This window comes from Kwoniella europaea, chromosome 1 (genome assembly GCF_036810445.1).
Source record: "Kwoniella europaea PYCC6329 chromosome 1, complete sequence".
Lineage (NCBI taxonomy): Eukaryota > Fungi > Basidiomycota > Tremellomycetes > Tremellales > Cryptococcaceae > Kwoniella > Kwoniella europaea.
This window is the reverse complement of record NC_089487.1, coordinates 6,694,465-6,712,873: the sequence shown is the minus strand read 5'-3', so window position 1 is coordinate 6,712,873 and position 18,409 is coordinate 6,694,465. Positions and strand designations below refer to the sequence as shown.

Below are 18,409 nucleotides of genomic sequence, written 5' to 3'. Positions count from 1 at the left end.
TAATTGAGAGATCGTATCCCGTTTACGGAAGGACAATGTATTTTTGGAGGTGTTCTGGGATATGGGAATCGAGACCCTTGGATTCTAACCATACTCGAGAGAAAAGACGGGCTTGGTATCTGCATCGTAATAGCAAATATATTAGCATATTTGTTCATTCGTAATGGCATTTCATTGATATCGCTCATTCCCAAATCACCCTTCCTCCCCAATCATTTCTTCACCCCGGACAATGCTCAGCTATACTTCCCTGAACCCAGCTCACGCCACCAATGCCGCCTGTCGACAAGTATCCGCCCCGCTGTCACCTCTGTTTTCTCCTATATCCTGCTCATATTTCCCAGCTTTACCCTTATCTCCACCACGAGGAGTATCTCGACATCCTCACAGACCTCACAGTAGAACTTGCACTCACCGATAAGCACCATCACAAAGCACAGTCACGACCGTACTTCCCTTTCCTTTCTTCTTGGCCAATTCCGTTGCAGCCCATACGTTCAAAGCACTCGATGCACCGACATAGAGACCTTCCTCGTGAAGTAATCTGTATACCATATTGATAGACGCTGAATCTGGGACGTGGATGGCACCGGATAAAAGGGAGAGATCAGGTTGGAGGTTGGAAGTTACTCGTCCTTGTCCGATACCTGTCAAATATGGCAATGTGTCAGTAAAGAATAACATACAGCAAAGCAAGTAATCCTTTGGTAGTGGGATGAGATACGGCATTTTGACGGTTTTAGTTGGTCAAAACCAGACTCAAGACACCGGAAGAATGATGCCGGAGTGGTTTACGACTATTCTCTGCTTGATCATGAACTTACCCTCAGTGATAGATCCATTTCCGACTCTTTCCAATTTCCCATTCTCAACCAAATTGTAAAGCACACTTCCAGGAGGGTCCGCCAACCAAGCTTCCACTTTACCATCTGATTTCTCAGTCAAGTATCTAGCTACACCAGCAAGAGTACCACCTGTACCTGTCGAACAGATGAAGGCATCTAATTTACCACCGTTTGTCTGTTCCCATATCTCAGGTCCGGTAGTGAGGATATGAGCATTCCTATTGGCGGTATTGTCGAATTGGTTGGTCCATACGGCGTTATCTAATGATTCGGCATATCGTTTGGCTTGGTGGTTGTAATTTTGGGGATTGTCAAATGCGACGGCTAATTATTGACCAAAAGGTATTAGCACACATCATCGTACTTAAATCACTAATCCCAAATGATGCAAAGAAGGAAGAATGTGGTGACTCACCGGGAACAGGTCTGACATCTGCACCCAACATTCTCAAAAGATCAATCTTTTCTTGACTTTGGGTATCCGGCATGTAAATCACACATTGATATCCTTTCGATCTACACACATGAGCTAATCCTATACCTGTGTTTCCTGCAGTTCCTTCCACTACGGTACCACCGGGTCTGATGAGTCCCTTCTCCTCTGCATCTTTAACGAGATAGAGTGCCGCTCGGTCTTTGATCGATCCTCCAGGTGACATGAATTCGGCTTTTGCGAGGATGTTGGATCCTGTCTCTTCCGATAATCGATTAAGTCGGATCTGCATGATTCATACATCAGTCAGATGGTTGTCCACCAGATAGCTTGGATGTTCTGATGACTCACCAAAGGTGTGTTTCCTACAGCACCTACGAAACCCTCGACCTCTTTTCCATATCCAGTGACAGAGGTTGCATAGGTCCTTCGAGCGAATGGTCGTGCGACAGCCGTAGCTCGAAACATTCGAGCGGAGAGAGGGGCTACCATCGTAATAATGATCGTGCCGTTGGATGAGGATTATACGATGCTGAGGGAGATGTACTGGGTGAGGCTGTGATGTGATGTATAGACAATATGCAATATATACAGACAAATAGATGGATTATCAATTCGTGCAAGATACAAGACTGATATTTTGGGAATGCTTCATCTCGAATCAGCGTCACTCACCACCACCTTGGTTTTCAATCACGTCAGCCAGGCACAACCTCATTTATCTGGAATACCCATCATGTCACGTGATACAGCCCCAGGGAGATGAATTGAATCTCCACATTGTTATTCGAGATTCCCTACACGAAATCACTGTTGCTCATGATATGTTGGTGGTATATCATCAATGCACCGCACCAAGGGTGGTAGATAGAACTAAGCTACCTCACGGAATTGGTGCTTGTCACATTCACCAACATATCCGACATGAGCTCAGTGCTTCGTGCAGGTCGGCCATGTGCCGCTTGCCTTCGCAGACTCAGAGCATCTCAATCAGCTCTACAGTCAACCAGCACCTTGTCAAGCTCACTGCAACCGTCAGCAAGTACCGTCAGCTTGAGAGTACCATCGAAGCTTGCCTGGACTCGAGCTCAAAGGCGACTCTTATCGACTAGCATACGTTCAGAAGCAAGAGCAACAGACATCATATCGAAGAAGAGATCATTGGAGATGGGCGAATTCCCTCCGGAACGTATACGGTAAGCTAGCGCGAGCGATATCTTTGATCCTCCGCAAGCTGACACAATCCATAGGAATCTCTCAATCATCGCTCATATAGATCATGGAAAGTCTACTTTGGCAGATCGTCTGCTACAGGTAAGCTGCCTTTGCCAACCGGGTCTTCTGTCAGCTTACCTTCTGATATATAGATGACTGGAACTGTACCGCCTTCCTCGAATCCTCAATTTCTCGATAAACTAAAAGTGGAGAGAGAAAGGGGTATAACAGTGAAAGCTCAAACGGTATCGATAATACATGAACATACAGATGGTCAGAAGTACCTGATTAACCTGATTGATACGCCCGGTCATGTAGATTTCAGTTATGAGGTTTCGAGAAGTTTGGGAGCTTGTGAAGGTGGTTTGTTGCTGGTGGACTGTTCACGTATGTTCTTCTTCTTTCAATAATACCTCCTCGTATATCATATGTAGAATAGTGGAGCTGATTTGTGCGTTCTATGGCGTCGTAGAGGGCATTCAAGCACAGACATTATCGGTATTTCATCATGCCTTAGAAGCCAACCTCAAACTATTACCTGTAATCAACAAAGTGGACTTACCGCATGCCTCGCCAGATGAGACAAGTGACGAAATCGAAACTTCCCTCGGACTACCTCTGAAAGACCATATGCGTATAAGTGCCAAATCAGGATTAGGAGTTAAGAATGTGTTAGATAACATCATCGATAATCTACCTTCACCCAAGAGATGGATAGAAGATGATGGGAAATTACGAGGATTGATATTTGATACTTTGTAAGTTCACCTTCACCTATCTCCTTGTTTGAATTAAAGCTTATCACGATCTCTGTGTGGTCGATAGTTACGATCAGTTTCGAGGGGTTGTCTCGCTAGTTCGTATATTCTCGGGCACACTGAAGAAAGGAGATAAAGTTAGATTCCTCCAAGCTGGAAAGCGATATGAGATACTGGAAGTGGGAATTAACAATCCTGAGGAAGTGGTGGTGGATCAACTGAAAGATGGACAAGTAGGGTGAGTTGTTTTCTTCCCGAATAGTGTGATAACATCAACTCATCATTTTGTGAGACGCAGGTATATTGTTTGCAACATGAAAAACTCTGAGGAAGGTGAGCGTCATCATAAATGTCCCATCGTCCAAAACAGTGCTCATCGCTATTTGTAGCGTTCACTGGAGATACGATATGCTGGGCAGACAAACCGGTTGAACCTCTTCCTGGCTTCAAGCCTATGAAAGCTATGGTCAGTTTCTTGAAATCATGTCAGACTCGGACCACGACTGATTTACGTTATATCAGGTTTACGCCGGTGTATTCCCGATGGACAGCTCAGATTTCCCGAAACTCGAAGAATCGATAGAACGAGTGAGCTATATATAATCCGACTTGAATGATTGGGCTCACACTTTATGCTCATCCGTGACAGCTTACTCTCAACGATAGAAGTGGTAAGCTATTTTATCAATACTAGTAAAGGGAACTCCGATACTAAATATTGCTTAGTATCGGTACAACGAGAATCGTCCGCCGCTCTGAGTCAAGGTTTTCGACTAGGCTTTCTTGGTACGCTTCATATGGATGTCTTGCAAGTCTACGTCTTTCGAATGACCGTATTTGTCCTGTGAAGCTCACCTCGCTCTGTAGCAAACAACGACTGGAAGATGAATATTCCTCAGAGGTGATCGTGACTGCACCTACTGTGCCATACAAAGGTGAGCTCAGATGCAGTACATACGAGTGTAGCTGATTTCTATCAGTGGTCTACCTGAATGGTACCGAGGGATTCGTTTCGAACCCAGTGGATTTTCCCGAAGTAACAGATTCGAAGTTGCGAGTCAGGCATATCGAAGAACCGATGAGTAAGTCTTTTCTGGGGACCTGTATACCAACATTCAACTGACTTTCTGCTAGTCAATGCTACAATTTTCGTACCAAATGGTGGGTCTCTGTTTGGAAATACCCCATTCCATACCCGTTTCCATTTGGCATTACTCCATTGTGGCTTATAAGTCGAAGCTGACATATTCATGTAGAATACATCGGCGAAATGATGGATTTATGTTCACGATATCGAGGTGTACAACAAGAATATCGTATCTTGGAAAACTCTGATCGAGCGATATTGAGATATTCATTGCCTCTAGCGGAGATCGTGACGGATTTCTTCTCAGAGTTGAAGAGCTCAAGTTCGGGATTCGCAAGTTTCGATTATGAAGAAGCAGGGTATCAGCAGTCTAACTTGGTCAAAGTGAGCTACGATATGTGCTAATAGCTCCATGGGTGAAGCTGATTGTGATCGTCATTTTAGCTCAATATTCTGATCAATGGTAAACCCGTTGATGCACTAGCTATGATCGTGCATAAGTTCGCTGCCCAGAATGTCGGTAAAGCCTGGGTAAAAAAACTCAGTAAGTGTCAAATCATCTACACTGACTGTCCCTTGTGCTAACATCATTATACAGAGGAGGTAGTACCCCGTCAGCAGTTCGAGCTTTCTCTTCAAGCTGCTGTCGGTGCCAAGGTGATAGCGAGAGAGAACGTCTCTGCGTTCCGAAAGGACGTGACTGCGGGACTGTACGGAGGTGAGTCAGCTGATTCTTGCGCTTTGAGTCTGCCGAAGCTGATGATCGTTGGGGAACAGGACACTACGATCGAAAGCTAAAACACTTGAACAAGCAGAAAGAAGGTAAAAAGCGACTCAAAAAATTAGCAGGAAACATTGAGATACCTCAAACCGCGTTCTTCCAAGTGCTTTCCTCTCGGCCAAGGTCATTCCACTCTTCGGCCCGATCCTCGTCTTTAGGGCTAAACTCGCATATCCCTAGCATACCTATACCTCCTGGCTTATCACCCAATAACCTTTTATCAACGTCGTTCTCATCTTCGTCCACTTCATGGCATAACACCAATGATCCAATCACTCAAAATCTCCCTCAACCCGATCCCGAATCACCCACCATACCTGCGCAACCAGCGTCTGCACCACCTCCCATTGGTCGATCTCCTATCTCACCTCCGGAAAGATCGTCCAAATTATCTTTGATCGGTCGATTGACCTCTTCTCCTCCACCTCCCGAAGCGACCTCCTCCAAGCTATCCGAGGCATTCCAGGAATTGTACACTTCATCTCCCGATTCGCACGTCTTCACTCCTGGAGAGATCCACGAGATCATCTCTGCTCTTCTTGCTCTACAACAAAGGGAAGGTGGAGATCGTAAATTATATGCGGAACAACTACAACCGTTATTCAGGGAATTAGAGGATATAGTAGGAGATAAAGCGAAAGCTCTGAGAGGGATGGAACTTACAGTCTTAGCTCAAACATCACGAATAGAACGAAAAGTGAAAACCCAAGATATACTCAATGCTGAAAAGTCTTTTCGGTCTTTGTTCCCTACATCACCTAATCAGAATGATATCAAGGGAACGAGGAGCTATCAGAAAGGAATCAATCACATAATGTATTTATGCGCTCTGGCAGGACATCAAAGTAGATTTGAAGATTGGTCGATGAAATTATCCCGAAATGAAATAATCCCGGATAGTCACAGTTATTTGACTAGGTGTATTCTAGCTGAGAAGACGGGTAGAATAGAGGATATACCAAAAATCTTATATGGCGCTTTCAATCAAGCGGAGTTAGAGATGAGTGAAGAAGATAAGGGCGTATTGGTCAATTTTGCTATACATGCTTTTGCGAGAGGTCCACATCCACGAGGGGCTGACGAGTCTGACGTGGACGTGGATGTGAATGAGGATAGGCTTTTGCAGAGTGCTATCGAAGGATACTCGAAGATTGTCGAATTGGATCAAGGGGAATATCAAAACTTACTAGGCACGACTACCAACGGATCATTTAAACAAGATGGACAAGTAGTAATACCTATACCCGAACATTGCAAGCCGACTAGAGAATTATTCGGTCCACTACTATCTGCTTTAGTCAACAAAAGAAATATCATAGGAAGTTTGACAGTTTTCAAACATATATTCGAAAATGGCTTCACACCAGATATCAAAGATTACACCACTTTGTTCAAGGGATTCGCAACTTATGGTCAATCTGACCTAATCAGAGGAGGTGGAGAGGCATATAGGGTATTTGGGATCAATCGATATGGGTCAAATGACTATGGTAGGAATGTTGAAAGAGAGAGTTTTAAAGATATTTGGGAAAAAGGTTTATCACCATTTACAGATCAAGAGAAATCATTCACTGCTAAACCACCTAAAACCCACGGTAGTGATGGGATAGAATGGGATTTAGAGAATTTGCAAGAAATATATCTATCTTTCTTATCCCTTAGCCCCTCGGGGATGGGAAATAAGACCAAAGGGATGAATAAGAAACAACTTTGGATTATACTGAAAGCCTTTACGAAAACCAGTGGAGGTGATTTACAGATTATTGAGAAAGTATGGAAAGATCTGGAAAATAAGTTTGGAGAAGGGAATGAAGAAGGTTGGATTGAATGGAAGGTTGATAATAGGTTGATATGGGCCAAAAGAACCTTGTTCGGGGAAGAAAATTAAAATATCAGAATCACATTTTCGAGGTTGGAAAATAATACCACGCATTGTCATATACCTGCATCATATTGTCATTATCATCATGCATAATGGATTGTACGGATCATCTATCCAAGATCACATTATCCTTTCAAATCTAGTTCAGACTGTAGGATCAGCTTTTGTAGGATTACCGACAATCACAACTCTACGTCCTCCTCGTCATACGCTTCTCTGATCAATCGATAGATATACGATGGGGAGTGATCACCTCTACAAATGTAAATAGAAAGCATTAGCAAGTCAACATTTTAATTTCTGACCCGTATTTGAGTTGAAGACTTTTTCACTTACTCATTAGTCACGAACAGCTGAACCAACTCGGGTCTTATATAATCAAAATACGGGTCGACCACTTCCGTCGACTCTTTACCTCCCCCACCTCCATTTCCAGTCGTTCCAATGACACTTCCCGGACCCTGGAAATCTACAGCCGCATAATCATGGTACAGGTTCCATGCTGGGGCGAACTTGAATTGACCAGTGGTGATGACGACAGGTTTCGAGTGAGTCTTAGCTGCCAATGCACATGCCAATGAACCAGACAGGGCGAAAAGACCTCCGTTGGCTAGGACTGAATGAGCACCGAGGATCACTTTTGTTACTCGTGGGAGGATCGCGTGGATGGACGAGTCGGGGATGAGGATGGTGGGGATACCGTGCGATGAGAGGGAGTGAGCGAGGGAATGGCCCAAGTAGCTGATAGGCAGATAGCAAGATTAGTTTAGTACTCAGTTTGGCTGACATCGGGTCAGGCGATGGTGGAAAGTGTCGAAAACGAATATAAGACGAAGTGATTACTCACGATGGCGCAGATTCAGCAACTACTACGGTGAATTTCCTATCTCTATAGCCCTGTTTCAAAAACGCTTCTACCGTCTTTGAATGACCCATAGTAAGGATGATCTCGCTAAGAGATAAAAGCAAGGCAAGGCAAGTCAGCTAATTGATCTACTTTCCTACTCGATCAACTAAATTCCACAACTCACGAAGAATGTATATGTTCCCTCGCCCCCTTCGCCACATCCTCATGAGTAGTTTCCAGCTCACCCACAACCTCATCTATAGCCTGGATCAAAACCGGTTTAAGTTTCGCAGAATGTTTCATAAACTCATCTGAATCTATCCTATTTATACCTGGAGTTTCAGGTACATTATTATGTCTCGTAAACAAGGAATTGGTACTTTGAGATAATTGCATATCTACCAAACTTCCCGATCTCTCCAATTGAGCTCTTGAATGACGCATCGCAACAAAATTGGATAAACTCGTTTGACGAGATAGTTGAGATGTAGAAGGGAAGAATTGGAAATCGGTCGCAGTGGATAAATAATGATTGGATGGTGCACTTAGACCAGGTGTGGTAGGTCCTAAGAAAGGAGTTTCGGGTGCTGAAGGAGGTGCTGAGATTATGTGGGCTGCGGCTGCTGCTCGATACTCTTCTCGGATCAGTCGGAGGATACGTCGGATGATATTCGTAGCGGCCAACTCTAAAATGTACAACATGTTAATCGTTAGCTATCGATTCAAGTGAACCGTAAACAAGCCAGCTAAGATGGTTCTTACCTTTCGGATTAGCATCTATCAATTTCTTTCCTATAGACTTGATTAATCCAAGTAATTCATCGATCGTTGAATATCGCGCACTTCGAACAACATTTTGTATCAAGGCCGCTGTGGCTAAAGCCACGTTGAGTGAACCGACGATTTGTCTATACACCCCCAAGTCAGCTTGAACATCCCTATGAAGGCGACGAAGGACAATTCAGCTGACCTTCGTCGAAGAGAGGTACATAGTGCCTCTGTTAGACGGGCATTTGGGTCATTTGATTTCTGCGTTGTAAAAGGGGGCATCAGCTGTCAATACTGGAAGGAGTCATTGTGAGGCAGCCTACCAGAGTAGCTGATGCTGCCATGTTGTTCCTTCCCTTGCCTTGCTGATTTCCGGACGAATTTCACTGTGTTGATGGTTCAAGATGCAACGAGGGTAGGTAGTAGTCGAGGAGAATGCTGAAGAGTCTAATGTTCGTTTTGATCAACCAAAGGTTAACTACCTCTTTGACTCGAGAAGTACTAGTCACGTGACATTTAATCATCGGTAGAAGGTCCAGAGTGAAACCGAAGATTCGGTATTGTAATTCTGATCATCCTCATAGCATTGCTTACATATACATACATATCCCTCGACACTACGCTGGGAGACCAGCAGCAACTCTCCAAGCTAGGCTAGGATCTCGCTCCAAATCCACTCAATGACCATGTCCGGCCCATCACAATCCTCGGCGACTCGTATCGTCCAATCCCTCCTATCTTCACATCCGCACCTATCCACTCAACAGATGTATCAAGCTGCCACCGAAGGATTGCGTCCGGTATTGCGACCAGCTCATGTGGTAGATAATCAAGGTAGGATCAGGATGAAGAGAGTCAGTAATATGAGAGAAGGAAGGAGGCCTTGGGTTCCTATGCCTACGGCTCCGTTCCCTGATCATCCGTTTAAGAGTGTCAAGTGGGTTTAGGAATGATTTCCTTCTGTTCCGATATCCCTTGATGGCTTTATAGTAAAAAGTCTCATCGAAATACAATAATAATAATTGCTTACCAATCTGCTATGACTTATGTAGCTTCCTAAAACGTACCATCCTCGCCTCGCTCGAATCTCAAGGTCTGATCCACAAGGCCCGAATTGAAAGACCCATAGAAACAGAGCAAGAACGACATGAAGCCATTGCCAATGCAATGCGACTGACGAGGAAAGACGAGCGTACAGCTATGAGATTGAAGGAACCTGTTCCAATTCCTAGAATACCCAAGACAACAGTTACGGAATACGCATGGAAGATGGGTCCTTCACCTCAGCGCGCAGCCTCTCTATCAGAGGTCGATCCTGATGAAATTGGATTTGAGAAAAATAATAGGAAGAAAGACAAACCTCCTCATCAATTAGAAGGGGTTGAGGAAGAACTGCTAGATGAAGAGGAATTGGAATTGAGGAGGTTGAACAAGATGGATGAGGAGGATGATGAAAATTTGGCTATGAGGATGCAACGTGCTTGGGAGAAGAATCGAGGTGAACCCTTGCCATTGAGTACTTTCTCTAACCAGGACGAGCCTGTAGATGATATTCAACTCAGATGGGATCAAGCTGTGCGACTAGAAGAGAAGTTCATGGAGTCTCAGATACTGGAACAGCAGCAGATCGCAGAGCGTCAACAGGCCCGACGAGCCGCATTCAAATTAGAAAGAGAAAGGAAGAAACAGGAGAGATTGGAAGATCAATTGGCTGGTAGAACGGATGCTATCAGAGCTGAGAAAAAGAGGATAGAAGCTTTGGAGGCGATTGAGAGTTATGCTAGACAGACCGGTGAAGATGTTAGTGGATGGTACGCGGAATTGGGAATTAATGAAGGTGAAGAATTGCCGGTTGATGAAGATAGGAAGAAAAGGAGAGGAGGCGGTGGTTTCGGGTTGAGGAGAGATGCGTAGAGAGACTGAATAGCTTCAGGTCAACATGAGAAGAAGAGTAGATACAGTTAAGTGGTAAACATTAGTCTGACGTCTTCATGTCTTATATCATTCATATAATTTACATTGATACATCAACATAAACGATCTTCATGTCCCACTTATGACTATGCACCATTCGTATTCGCGATCTTAGGCTTGTTACCCTTCGCTTCTCTCCTTTTCTTTAACATCTCCATTCGAACTTTCAGCGACGCTACGCGAGAATCCGCATCTTCCCTGTGAGTGTATAAGAGCAGGTTAGCTATATGCGAAAAGACCAAAACAGTATTCAAGCCACGTTTCTTCCTCTACTACACGTTGGCAGCTTATATCCTCATGGACCTTTGCCATCCCAAAGGCGACCATCTCTTTCTTTCTACTACCCTGCGAACCAGGAGGACATAAAAACTCACTGCGCTCTTTCCTCCTCTTCCAACCTCCTAACAATCTCCTCCCTTTCTTCCCTCTCCAACCTTTCTTTCCTTTCCTGTTCACTCTCTTCAGGTTCCTCTTCTTCCTGTACAGCATCCTTCTGATCGCCCTGCGTCGGTGGCGCTATACGGACCGGAGCCGCTTCATAAGATGTCTGAGAAGGTATGATCTCCTTGTACGTCTTTCTCTTCCCACTTATCTGCTTTGTCTGACTTTGTGCTGTAATTGGCGAAGCCGATGAAGGAGTATCATCATTCAGTGAAGACAAAAAATCATCCAATTCCGTATCTCCAGTCGGCTGAAGTGATGGTTGAGGTTGGGGAGAAGGCGATCTCGATATAGATTTGGGTTGGTTGGAAGAAGAGAAGAATCCAGCTGGTAGTCCTCCCACCCCGCTTCCACTCCCATCTTCATCTTCGTCTTCTTCGTTGTGGGTAGGTTGTGTTTTCGCTCTCTTTGATGATTCGCCTTGTTGTCCCTGTCCCTGTCCATCGATATCCGTAGAGTGCGATAAAGGTCTTTTACTCTTTGTTTTTGCTTTCAGAGCTTTTTCCTGTTCTGCTTTTTCACGTGCGACCGATTGACGATGTTGCTTGGTCATTAAATGGGCATCCCATTGTTTCACTGCACCACCCAAAACATAGTCAGCAAGTGAACTCAGATTCGCTGGGTGACTGGGACGACTAAGGTAACTCACCTGGAACAGCACATATCGAGCATCTCAATACACCTGCATTGTTATACGCTGCGTAAGGATGGGTGATTCGAGATTCGGCTTTTTTAGCTCGTAAGAGTGATTTAGCGTCCATTTTTATGCTCTGCGCTCTGAGATTTCTTCTTGACTGTTCTGTGAATGACTGATGGTACCCTTTTGGATATGAGGGTAGGATAGATAGATGGTACAGAGATTGGATGAGTTTGGTTCAACAAGTTGAACTGCTGTATGATGAGATTGAAATTGATCCCGTCCTCCACTTTGACCGTCCACCTCTGCACCTCACACCCCTCAGTGCTCCTTTACTTCTTCCTCTTCTTCTTGTTTCAGTCATTTAGACTTGAATGTCAAGTGATGAAGAGAGCAGAGGGCAAATATGATGAAGGCCATCATCCTCCCCATCTTCTTGCTCTTATGCCTCCTCGGAATAGTAAGAGCAGACACGGAAATAATCAACTTCTCACTACCCCTTCCTCCTCCTCCTCCTTCTTCAACTCCAATTCTCTCTATAACCCCGGATCTCCTCGAGCGAGTATCACTTTATCTCTGCTATGAAAAGGGTCAACTAACTAATAACCCTTTTCGTTGTGATATCATAGATTAACACCTTCTCAACCTACCATTGTCAATCTCACAGACTCCTCTCCCAATCAATCGTTCATACTTAATTTCCAAGGGGTGGAAAAAGATTATCAGAAATGGACAATCAGAATCTCATGGCCTGGATCCGTAAGTAGACTTTTCACTCTCATTAGGTTGAAGCATGTGGATATCTATTGACGGTATAATGAACAGTCTCCCACAAAGATCAAAATTATACCTCCCGACGAATCATTCCAATTCTCGATAATCGGTTCATCCCTATCTCCAAGGATGTATCATCCACTCTTATCCGATGATATCGCACATGAACCCACAGATCAGTTCCATACACCAATATCAATCATACTTGAACCTCTGATACTTGGAGTTATACCACGTACAGCTTTACCTACCATATATACCATCATATTAGCTCTTGTGATAGCAGGATGGAACATACCTCGTATATTGAGGTTGATCGAAGATATAATCAATAAATTCAAAGACCAATCTCAAGCTCATATCAAACAGAGTTGATCTATCTATATCAATTACCAATCATCATGTACTTTTTTGTTCAATTATACAATGTAATGTACATTTTGAATCGTAGATGCATTTTATGTCTTATTTGTGTAATACAAAAGTATCATTATCATACAAAATACCCCTACTACCCTACTTACTAAAGATCGTCATCCTCCACTTGCACTTTACAGTACAACGGCTTCTTCGACACCTTCTAGTTCTTCCACTTCCTCAGGTGTCAAAACACTATCATCCTTGGTAAGAGGAACATGTGATATACCATTTGATATTTTACGTTGATCATTATTGCTGTTATTGTTATTATTATTGATCGATGATCGGATATTCTGTCTGTGAGCGATGATTGGCCAGAAATCTTCTTCGTCTGTAATAGTGAACTATATACAAGTAATGGTCAGAACATGGTAGCCGTCAGACATGTCAGAACACACAAGTATGAAATTGATAAACTCTGGTGTATGATGCACTCACCTCGGATTTCCATTCGAGTCTACCAGGTAAAGCCACACCAAAAGGAGTTACATTATCTCTATTGCCATTCACATCGTCAAACCTCTTATTCGATATCGACCCTGATCTTCCCCTTAACCCAGGCAAAGGCTCAACTCCGAGGGGATCACCAGCCTCTTTCTGTTGTCCAAGACCAAACCCCGACTCTCGCCTGGAAGCAGCTTCAATCAAGCATGGTACCCGAATAGGGTAAGAGGATGGCCTTTGAGCGAGAGTTGTAATCGCCGATTTCGCTGGAACATTATTCGCATTGCGAATAGAGGTCGATCCGGCTGGTGAAGAAGTAGTAAGGGAGGATACGATGGTAGCGTTGGTCTTGGAAGTAGTCGCAGTTGCAGTCGTGAAAGAAGGTTTCGGAGCGAGTGGTCTGACAGTCATCAATGGCTGATTTTGATTCTGAGGAGGAGGAGTTGGTGGTGGTTTGAAAAAAGATTTGATACTTTGTTGCGTATGATTAATGGCTTTGAAATTGGGTTTGGACGGCAGCGATGTTTGAGTAGTTGTGCCCGTCGCCGTTGTAGCTACAGAAGTTGTAGCCTTGCGAGTCTTTGAAGCACTGGGTATGATTATTTCAGAGGGGGAATACGGTTCCTCTTCCTCACTTTCACTTTCACCATCACTACTATCAATTATCATCGCGTTGCCAGGTGAAGATCCATCAATGTTACCACTATTACTTCTTTTACCGTAAGTCTTGATCACCCTTGTAGACCTTCTTTCCCCTTTTGAGGGAGTTTTCTCGTCTCCAGCTGGATGATCCGCAGTAGTAGTTGTAGTGGATGTTGAGGCAATGGTCGATCTGCGCTTACGTTTATTTGTTGACGAGACAGTCGATGGTGGATCTCGAAGAGCGGCTACTCTGGCAGGTAAGACGACGGGTGGGGGCGTAAGAGACGGTGAGAGTGAAGGAGAAACTCGAGAAGGGGTTGAAAGTCTTGATGAGGGTTGATGGGGTGTATTAGCTGAGGAATGTTTTGATCTTTCATCACAAACATCATGATTTATCAGCACGACTTGCACCATCGTAATATCTTAGACAATGGTATTGAGGGATGCTTTTAAGCTCACTTTCTAGGTTCTGGAGGTAACAGTTCCTGAAACCTCTTCATCAACTGTTCACCTTCCCTTATTAACAAATCCTTTAACCATTCTTCTCCATTATCTCTTATTTTCGCTTTCGCTCTACTAATCCCATCTTCCTTTTTGCTCTCCCCATTTGTATCAAGCTCTTCACCTGCTTTCGATGTGGTAGTTTGATTCTGATTGGTAAACCTCTGCAAGATTGTGTTAACGATTAAAATCCAATTCAACCTAGGTATATTCTTCAAAAGGTCTAGTCTGGATTTCATCTTATACCTCTCAAATTGTAATTTCTCTTTCTCCCTTATACGTTGTCTCCTTTCGAATACTTCGTATTTCCTATGTAAGGACAAGTAATATGAATCGGATGTATCTTCTTCCACCTAGTCATGAGTTGATCAATCGATCCAATCAGCTCTGTAACTACCTCAAAGCAAACCAGAACAAGTCAAATCACAAGAAGCGAAAGTCTTCAGGATTTGAGTTCGAATATGAACCCACCTCATCACCTATTCCACCCCTTCTTAATCTCTTAACTGGACTGGCCGGCCCCTTCCCCTTCCCACCGAGCCCAGAAACAAGTTCTTCCCTCGCTTCTTCCTTATCATCCTCACCAGCTTTTACCATCACCCAATCAGGAACTTCAATCTTCTCTTCTTTGCCTAATCTACCTTCTCCTTCTTCGGCTTTTCGCCGACTTGAAGTGAGCGTTATAGTCGGTACAGCCACGTCCTGTTGGGTTTTCGTCGTCGGTGGAGATACATAAGAAAGGGGTAGGGAAGTAAGGTGGATTGGAAGTTGTTTGGGTGGTGTTGTGGATGGTTCACCTATGAATTTCACTTTATCAGCATGTAACTTCCCTGCTTTTCATTCTCATCAATGACATTCGTCCAACCGAAGAAAGAAGGGAAGAATCAACACCCACCCCATCTCTCTAACCAATCAATGATCATCTCCTCAACCTCCCTCATACCTTCCCCACCACCTGCTGATCTCCTTATCCTTGCTGGTAACACCCTTCTTTCCGGTACTTTCTCTTTCTCCTTCCCCTTTCCCTTAACATCTTTACCTACTGACGAAGGTCCAGCTTCATTCTCATTCTCCGTATCGGTTCCACTGTCTTGAGCTTCTCGAGTTGATCTGGTTCGACTGTTGATCGGAGTAGGTAATGAACGTCGAGGTCGAGTGGAGGTGGGTGGCTTGGTAGGTGACATCCTATCCTCTAGACCATAATTGGTAGTGACAATCGCTCGGTCGCTGGATTGCCTGGGGCAGAAAGGAAAGGTCCAAGTGATCGTATTGGGTGAGTTAGATAGATCTGGTCACGTCAGATCGCGTGATATGTCGGATTGAGCTGGACGAGTAGTGTGAGATAGGAGAAGCAGGAGATGCAAAAGGAAGGGATGAATCAATGGTAATGTTGTAATTTGAACGACAAGTGGAATCGAGATGGGTTGTTAAATTACGAACAACAAGGTCGAAACAGTTTTATCATCATATTTCATTCCATACTTTATACATCATACAACATCCATAGTATCGACTGCATTCAATATCATACCAACCAATAGATATCCCATCGTATATCCTACATACTGAAGAACCGTACTCTCTCCATACTTTGTCTGAATCGATTGAATCGACATGCCATTATTAGCTAATCCGTGAGCCTACTCTACCTAACACGGTTCAATTCAACTCTAATCGATTAGACATAACGATCCCAGCTTCCCACACGTATTCAACTCGCTCAATGCCCGTGATGCTCCTCCCGTATCATACCTGGTCTTCTACTCGGATATAGTAAATGGTCAGATGTGGTGTCCTGTGAGTTTACCCGTAGCTTCATTACATCATCGTCTTCCATCACATACTGACGATAGTTTGGATCGAAATGGGATGGGTAGGACTGTAGAGACGTCGAATCAACAGTCAAACAAGCTTTCGATGCACCTGATAAACCCAGTACGTCGAGTCTCTCCTGCAGCGTTCACATATTAGTGGGTCGAGGGAAATACGAAGAAAGCTAATTTGGATGGTTATGGTCGTGAGTAGAAGCTATCATATACTGGGTAGGTAGCATACCAGAGTAAGCCTTCCTCGTTCCTTCCCTCATCATCTGGCAATTTTTTTAGCTGCTGCTAACCTTGGTGTGTTGCTGACATTATCATCCATTATCGTATAGATGGAGGACACCCAAAAATAAAGCCAGGGTGGATTGGAACGTGAACAGTGTACCTACCATACTGAAAATCGAAAATGTAAGTTGAATTTCACACCTTGTCCCGTCACTTACTGAGAGAAGAATTGGGGTTGATCCGCATGACGCTGAATTTGCCTTTGGTTCAATTTTGTAGGGAAAAGAAACGGGTAGATTGGTCGAACAAGAGATCTTAGATAAGAAGAGGTTCGAAGAATTTCTTAAATGATCTTCTAAATGATAGAAAATGAGACATGATATGGTATCGTTCATACACATATGTAAAATAATATAAAATATTGATACATCTGGAGGATCATCTGTCTATGAATGAGCTATCTTATGTCTATGTACAAAGGTGTTCTATATATAATATACAAATAAGTCTTCATACCAAGTGAAGTAAAGTAAAGCGACCTTACGGGCATGTGTGATAAATTGATACAGTTGTTCTTATCTCCTTCCATCCATCTTGGGTTCATTAATCATATTCCAACTTGAACAAGCCACAATATATGATCGATCTCGTCTCAGATCCTCGGGTCCTCGGATAGGACCAACTTTTGAACGATTTGTTCCAACTCGATAGATCACACAAGAGTCGCACTGAACCTCTTAGGCGAGTTCCCAGGACTTGAATCCCTCGAGCTTGAACTGACACTTGAGGTGGATGAAAAAGAAGGGACTGAAGATGATCTTCGAAGATGGGTCCTCTTGTAGTTGGTCGTAGGATATATATCAGATACCAATCGTCCTCTCGATGATACATTTGACTGATTCGATAACAAGTCATTCCCATTAGTCAAACATTCTTGACAATCATCTAGATGAGTTGGACCCACCTCCTCAAATGGCAGATTCAATCCTAATCCTGAATCATATTTACTCCTACTCCTTCTATCATCGTTCTCGAGATTTATATCCACACCCCTCATCCGTCTGCGCTCGTCCGAGTCGTTGGGAATCTTGTCCGATCTCCTCCTGAAATCATCAGTTTCCTTCTGCCTAATCTTCCTCCTCCTCTTCTCCCTCTCATCTCTGAGATAAGCAACATACTCTGCCTGTTCCTGCTCGTCCGGCGAGAGTGGTTCCGTGGAAGGTAAAGCGGCGAGAGCAAAGGCGAATACCAGTGATGCTAGGATGATGGGCATGGTGTGGTGTGGTGTGGTCGTGCTTCGGGTCTTTCGTTACGTGAGATGTCGGTGTAGGTGGTTCACTATTGTTATATACAGGGTAGGTTTAATTGCGATGATCTACTAAATCCTCTTCCAGATGATGTAGTTGCACAGTGATGTCTTTTATTCGATTTGCGTTGAGTATAGTCTTAAGAGAAAGTGGGGACGTAGTATATAAGTAGTACCTGTTGTCAAAACATCGTATAGATGTCCCAAACAATCGACATCGAACGCTAACATCGAAACTTGACTTTCATTTCGCACCATCTATTCGGCTCATGCTAAAAAGTCGTCGCACCATAAGAATGGTTCATTCTTCGTACTAGCTTACTTTTAGCATGATGAAAATAATCCTGTTTCCAGTCTAATCTTCATGAAAGGCCCAAAATGAACCCTGTAGATTACGGTATTACCCCATTATTAATCTAGGGTACTGATCGAGGGAAACACTCTAAATACCGCCGGAATCATCCTTTTTCCTTCTTCGAAGTGAGATGGCTGAATGGATAATGTTCACTCAAAGTTTTAAGCTAACCACATGCATCCTGGTTCATCATCACTGCACAGAATTATCGATAGATGTGGCTAACTGCATACTCTACACAAATTCGATCT

At 43.8% G+C, this 18,409-nt stretch overlaps 9 protein-coding genes across 9 annotated transcripts; 4 read left to right on the top strand and 5 right to left on the bottom strand.

The window, feature by feature from the left end:
* Positions 1-22: 22 nt before the first annotated feature.
* On the bottom strand, positions 23-1,770 carry V865_002560 (cysteine synthase; the record flags this gene model as incomplete). The annotated part of the gene is made up of 5 exons (XM_066226360.1): positions 23-119; positions 416-647; positions 825-1,169; positions 1,261-1,564; positions 1,630-1,770. 5 exons carry the CDS (start codon positions 1,768-1,770, stop codon positions 23-25), a joined length of 1,119 nt encoding a protein of 372 aa, XP_066082457.1.
* Positions 1,771-2,202: 432 nt separating this feature from the next.
* On the top strand, positions 2,203-7,007 carry V865_002559 (GTP-binding protein LepA; the record flags this gene model as incomplete). The annotated part of the gene is made up of 17 exons (XM_066226359.1): positions 2,203-2,474; positions 2,529-2,592; positions 2,646-2,880; positions 2,966-3,251; positions 3,319-3,489; positions 3,550-3,584; positions 3,641-3,717; positions 3,774-3,839; positions 3,901-3,922; positions 3,978-4,059; positions 4,119-4,186; positions 4,232-4,333; positions 4,386-4,412; positions 4,508-4,722; positions 4,783-4,882; positions 4,937-5,056; positions 5,116-7,007. 17 exons carry the CDS (start codon positions 2,203-2,205, stop codon positions 7,005-7,007), a joined length of 3,834 nt encoding a protein of 1,277 aa, XP_066082456.1.
* Positions 7,008-7,183: 176 nt separating this feature from the next.
* Positions 7,184-8,960, bottom strand: V865_002558 (uncharacterized protein; the record flags this gene model as incomplete). The annotated part of the gene is made up of 7 exons (XM_066226358.1): positions 7,184-7,256; positions 7,338-7,742; positions 7,849-7,953; positions 8,033-8,534; positions 8,611-8,756; positions 8,819-8,877; positions 8,940-8,960. 7 exons carry the CDS (start codon positions 8,958-8,960, stop codon positions 7,184-7,186), a joined length of 1,311 nt encoding a protein of 436 aa, XP_066082455.1.
* A 342-nt stretch (positions 8,961-9,302) lies between these two features.
* V865_002557 (uncharacterized protein) lies at positions 9,303-10,530 on the top strand (the record flags this gene model as incomplete). The annotated part of the gene is made up of 2 exons (XM_066226357.1): positions 9,303-9,553; positions 9,669-10,530. 2 exons carry the CDS (start codon positions 9,303-9,305, stop codon positions 10,528-10,530), a joined length of 1,113 nt encoding a protein of 370 aa, XP_066082454.1.
* Positions 10,531-10,676: 146 nt separating this feature from the next.
* V865_002556 (uncharacterized protein) lies at positions 10,677-11,792 on the bottom strand (the record flags this gene model as incomplete). The annotated part of the gene is made up of 3 exons (XM_066226356.1): positions 10,677-10,788; positions 10,965-11,607; positions 11,681-11,792. 3 exons carry the CDS (start codon positions 11,790-11,792, stop codon positions 10,677-10,679), a joined length of 867 nt encoding a protein of 288 aa, XP_066082453.1.
* Positions 11,793-12,074: 282 nt separating this feature from the next.
* V865_002555 (uncharacterized protein) lies at positions 12,075-12,817 on the top strand (the record flags this gene model as incomplete). Its single annotated transcript, XM_066226355.1, has 3 exons — positions 12,075-12,226; positions 12,298-12,427; positions 12,494-12,817. The coding sequence occupies 3 exons, from the start codon at positions 12,075-12,077 to the stop codon at positions 12,815-12,817; spliced, it is 606 nt and encodes a 201-aa protein (XP_066082452.1).
* Positions 12,818-12,993: 176 nt separating this feature from the next.
* On the bottom strand, positions 12,994-15,633 carry V865_002554 (uncharacterized protein; the record flags this gene model as incomplete). The annotated part of the gene is made up of 5 exons (XM_066226354.1): positions 12,994-13,206; positions 13,301-14,318; positions 14,408-14,802; positions 14,921-15,246; positions 15,345-15,633. 5 exons carry the CDS (start codon positions 15,631-15,633, stop codon positions 12,994-12,996), a joined length of 2,241 nt encoding a protein of 746 aa, XP_066082451.1.
* Positions 15,634-16,063: 430 nt separating this feature from the next.
* Positions 16,064-16,848, top strand: V865_002553 (uncharacterized protein; the record flags this gene model as incomplete). Its single annotated transcript, XM_066226353.1, has 6 exons — positions 16,064-16,083; positions 16,147-16,246; positions 16,327-16,384; positions 16,475-16,508; positions 16,605-16,680; positions 16,777-16,848. 6 exons carry the CDS (start codon positions 16,064-16,066, stop codon positions 16,846-16,848), a joined length of 360 nt encoding a protein of 119 aa, XP_066082450.1.
* Positions 16,849-17,209: 361 nt separating this feature from the next.
* On the bottom strand, positions 17,210-17,770 carry V865_002552 (uncharacterized protein; the record flags this gene model as incomplete). Its single annotated transcript, XM_066226352.1, has 1 exon — positions 17,210-17,770. One exon carries the CDS (start codon positions 17,768-17,770, stop codon positions 17,210-17,212), a length of 561 nt encoding a protein of 186 aa, XP_066082449.1.
* Between the last annotated feature and the right edge of the window lie 639 nt (positions 17,771-18,409).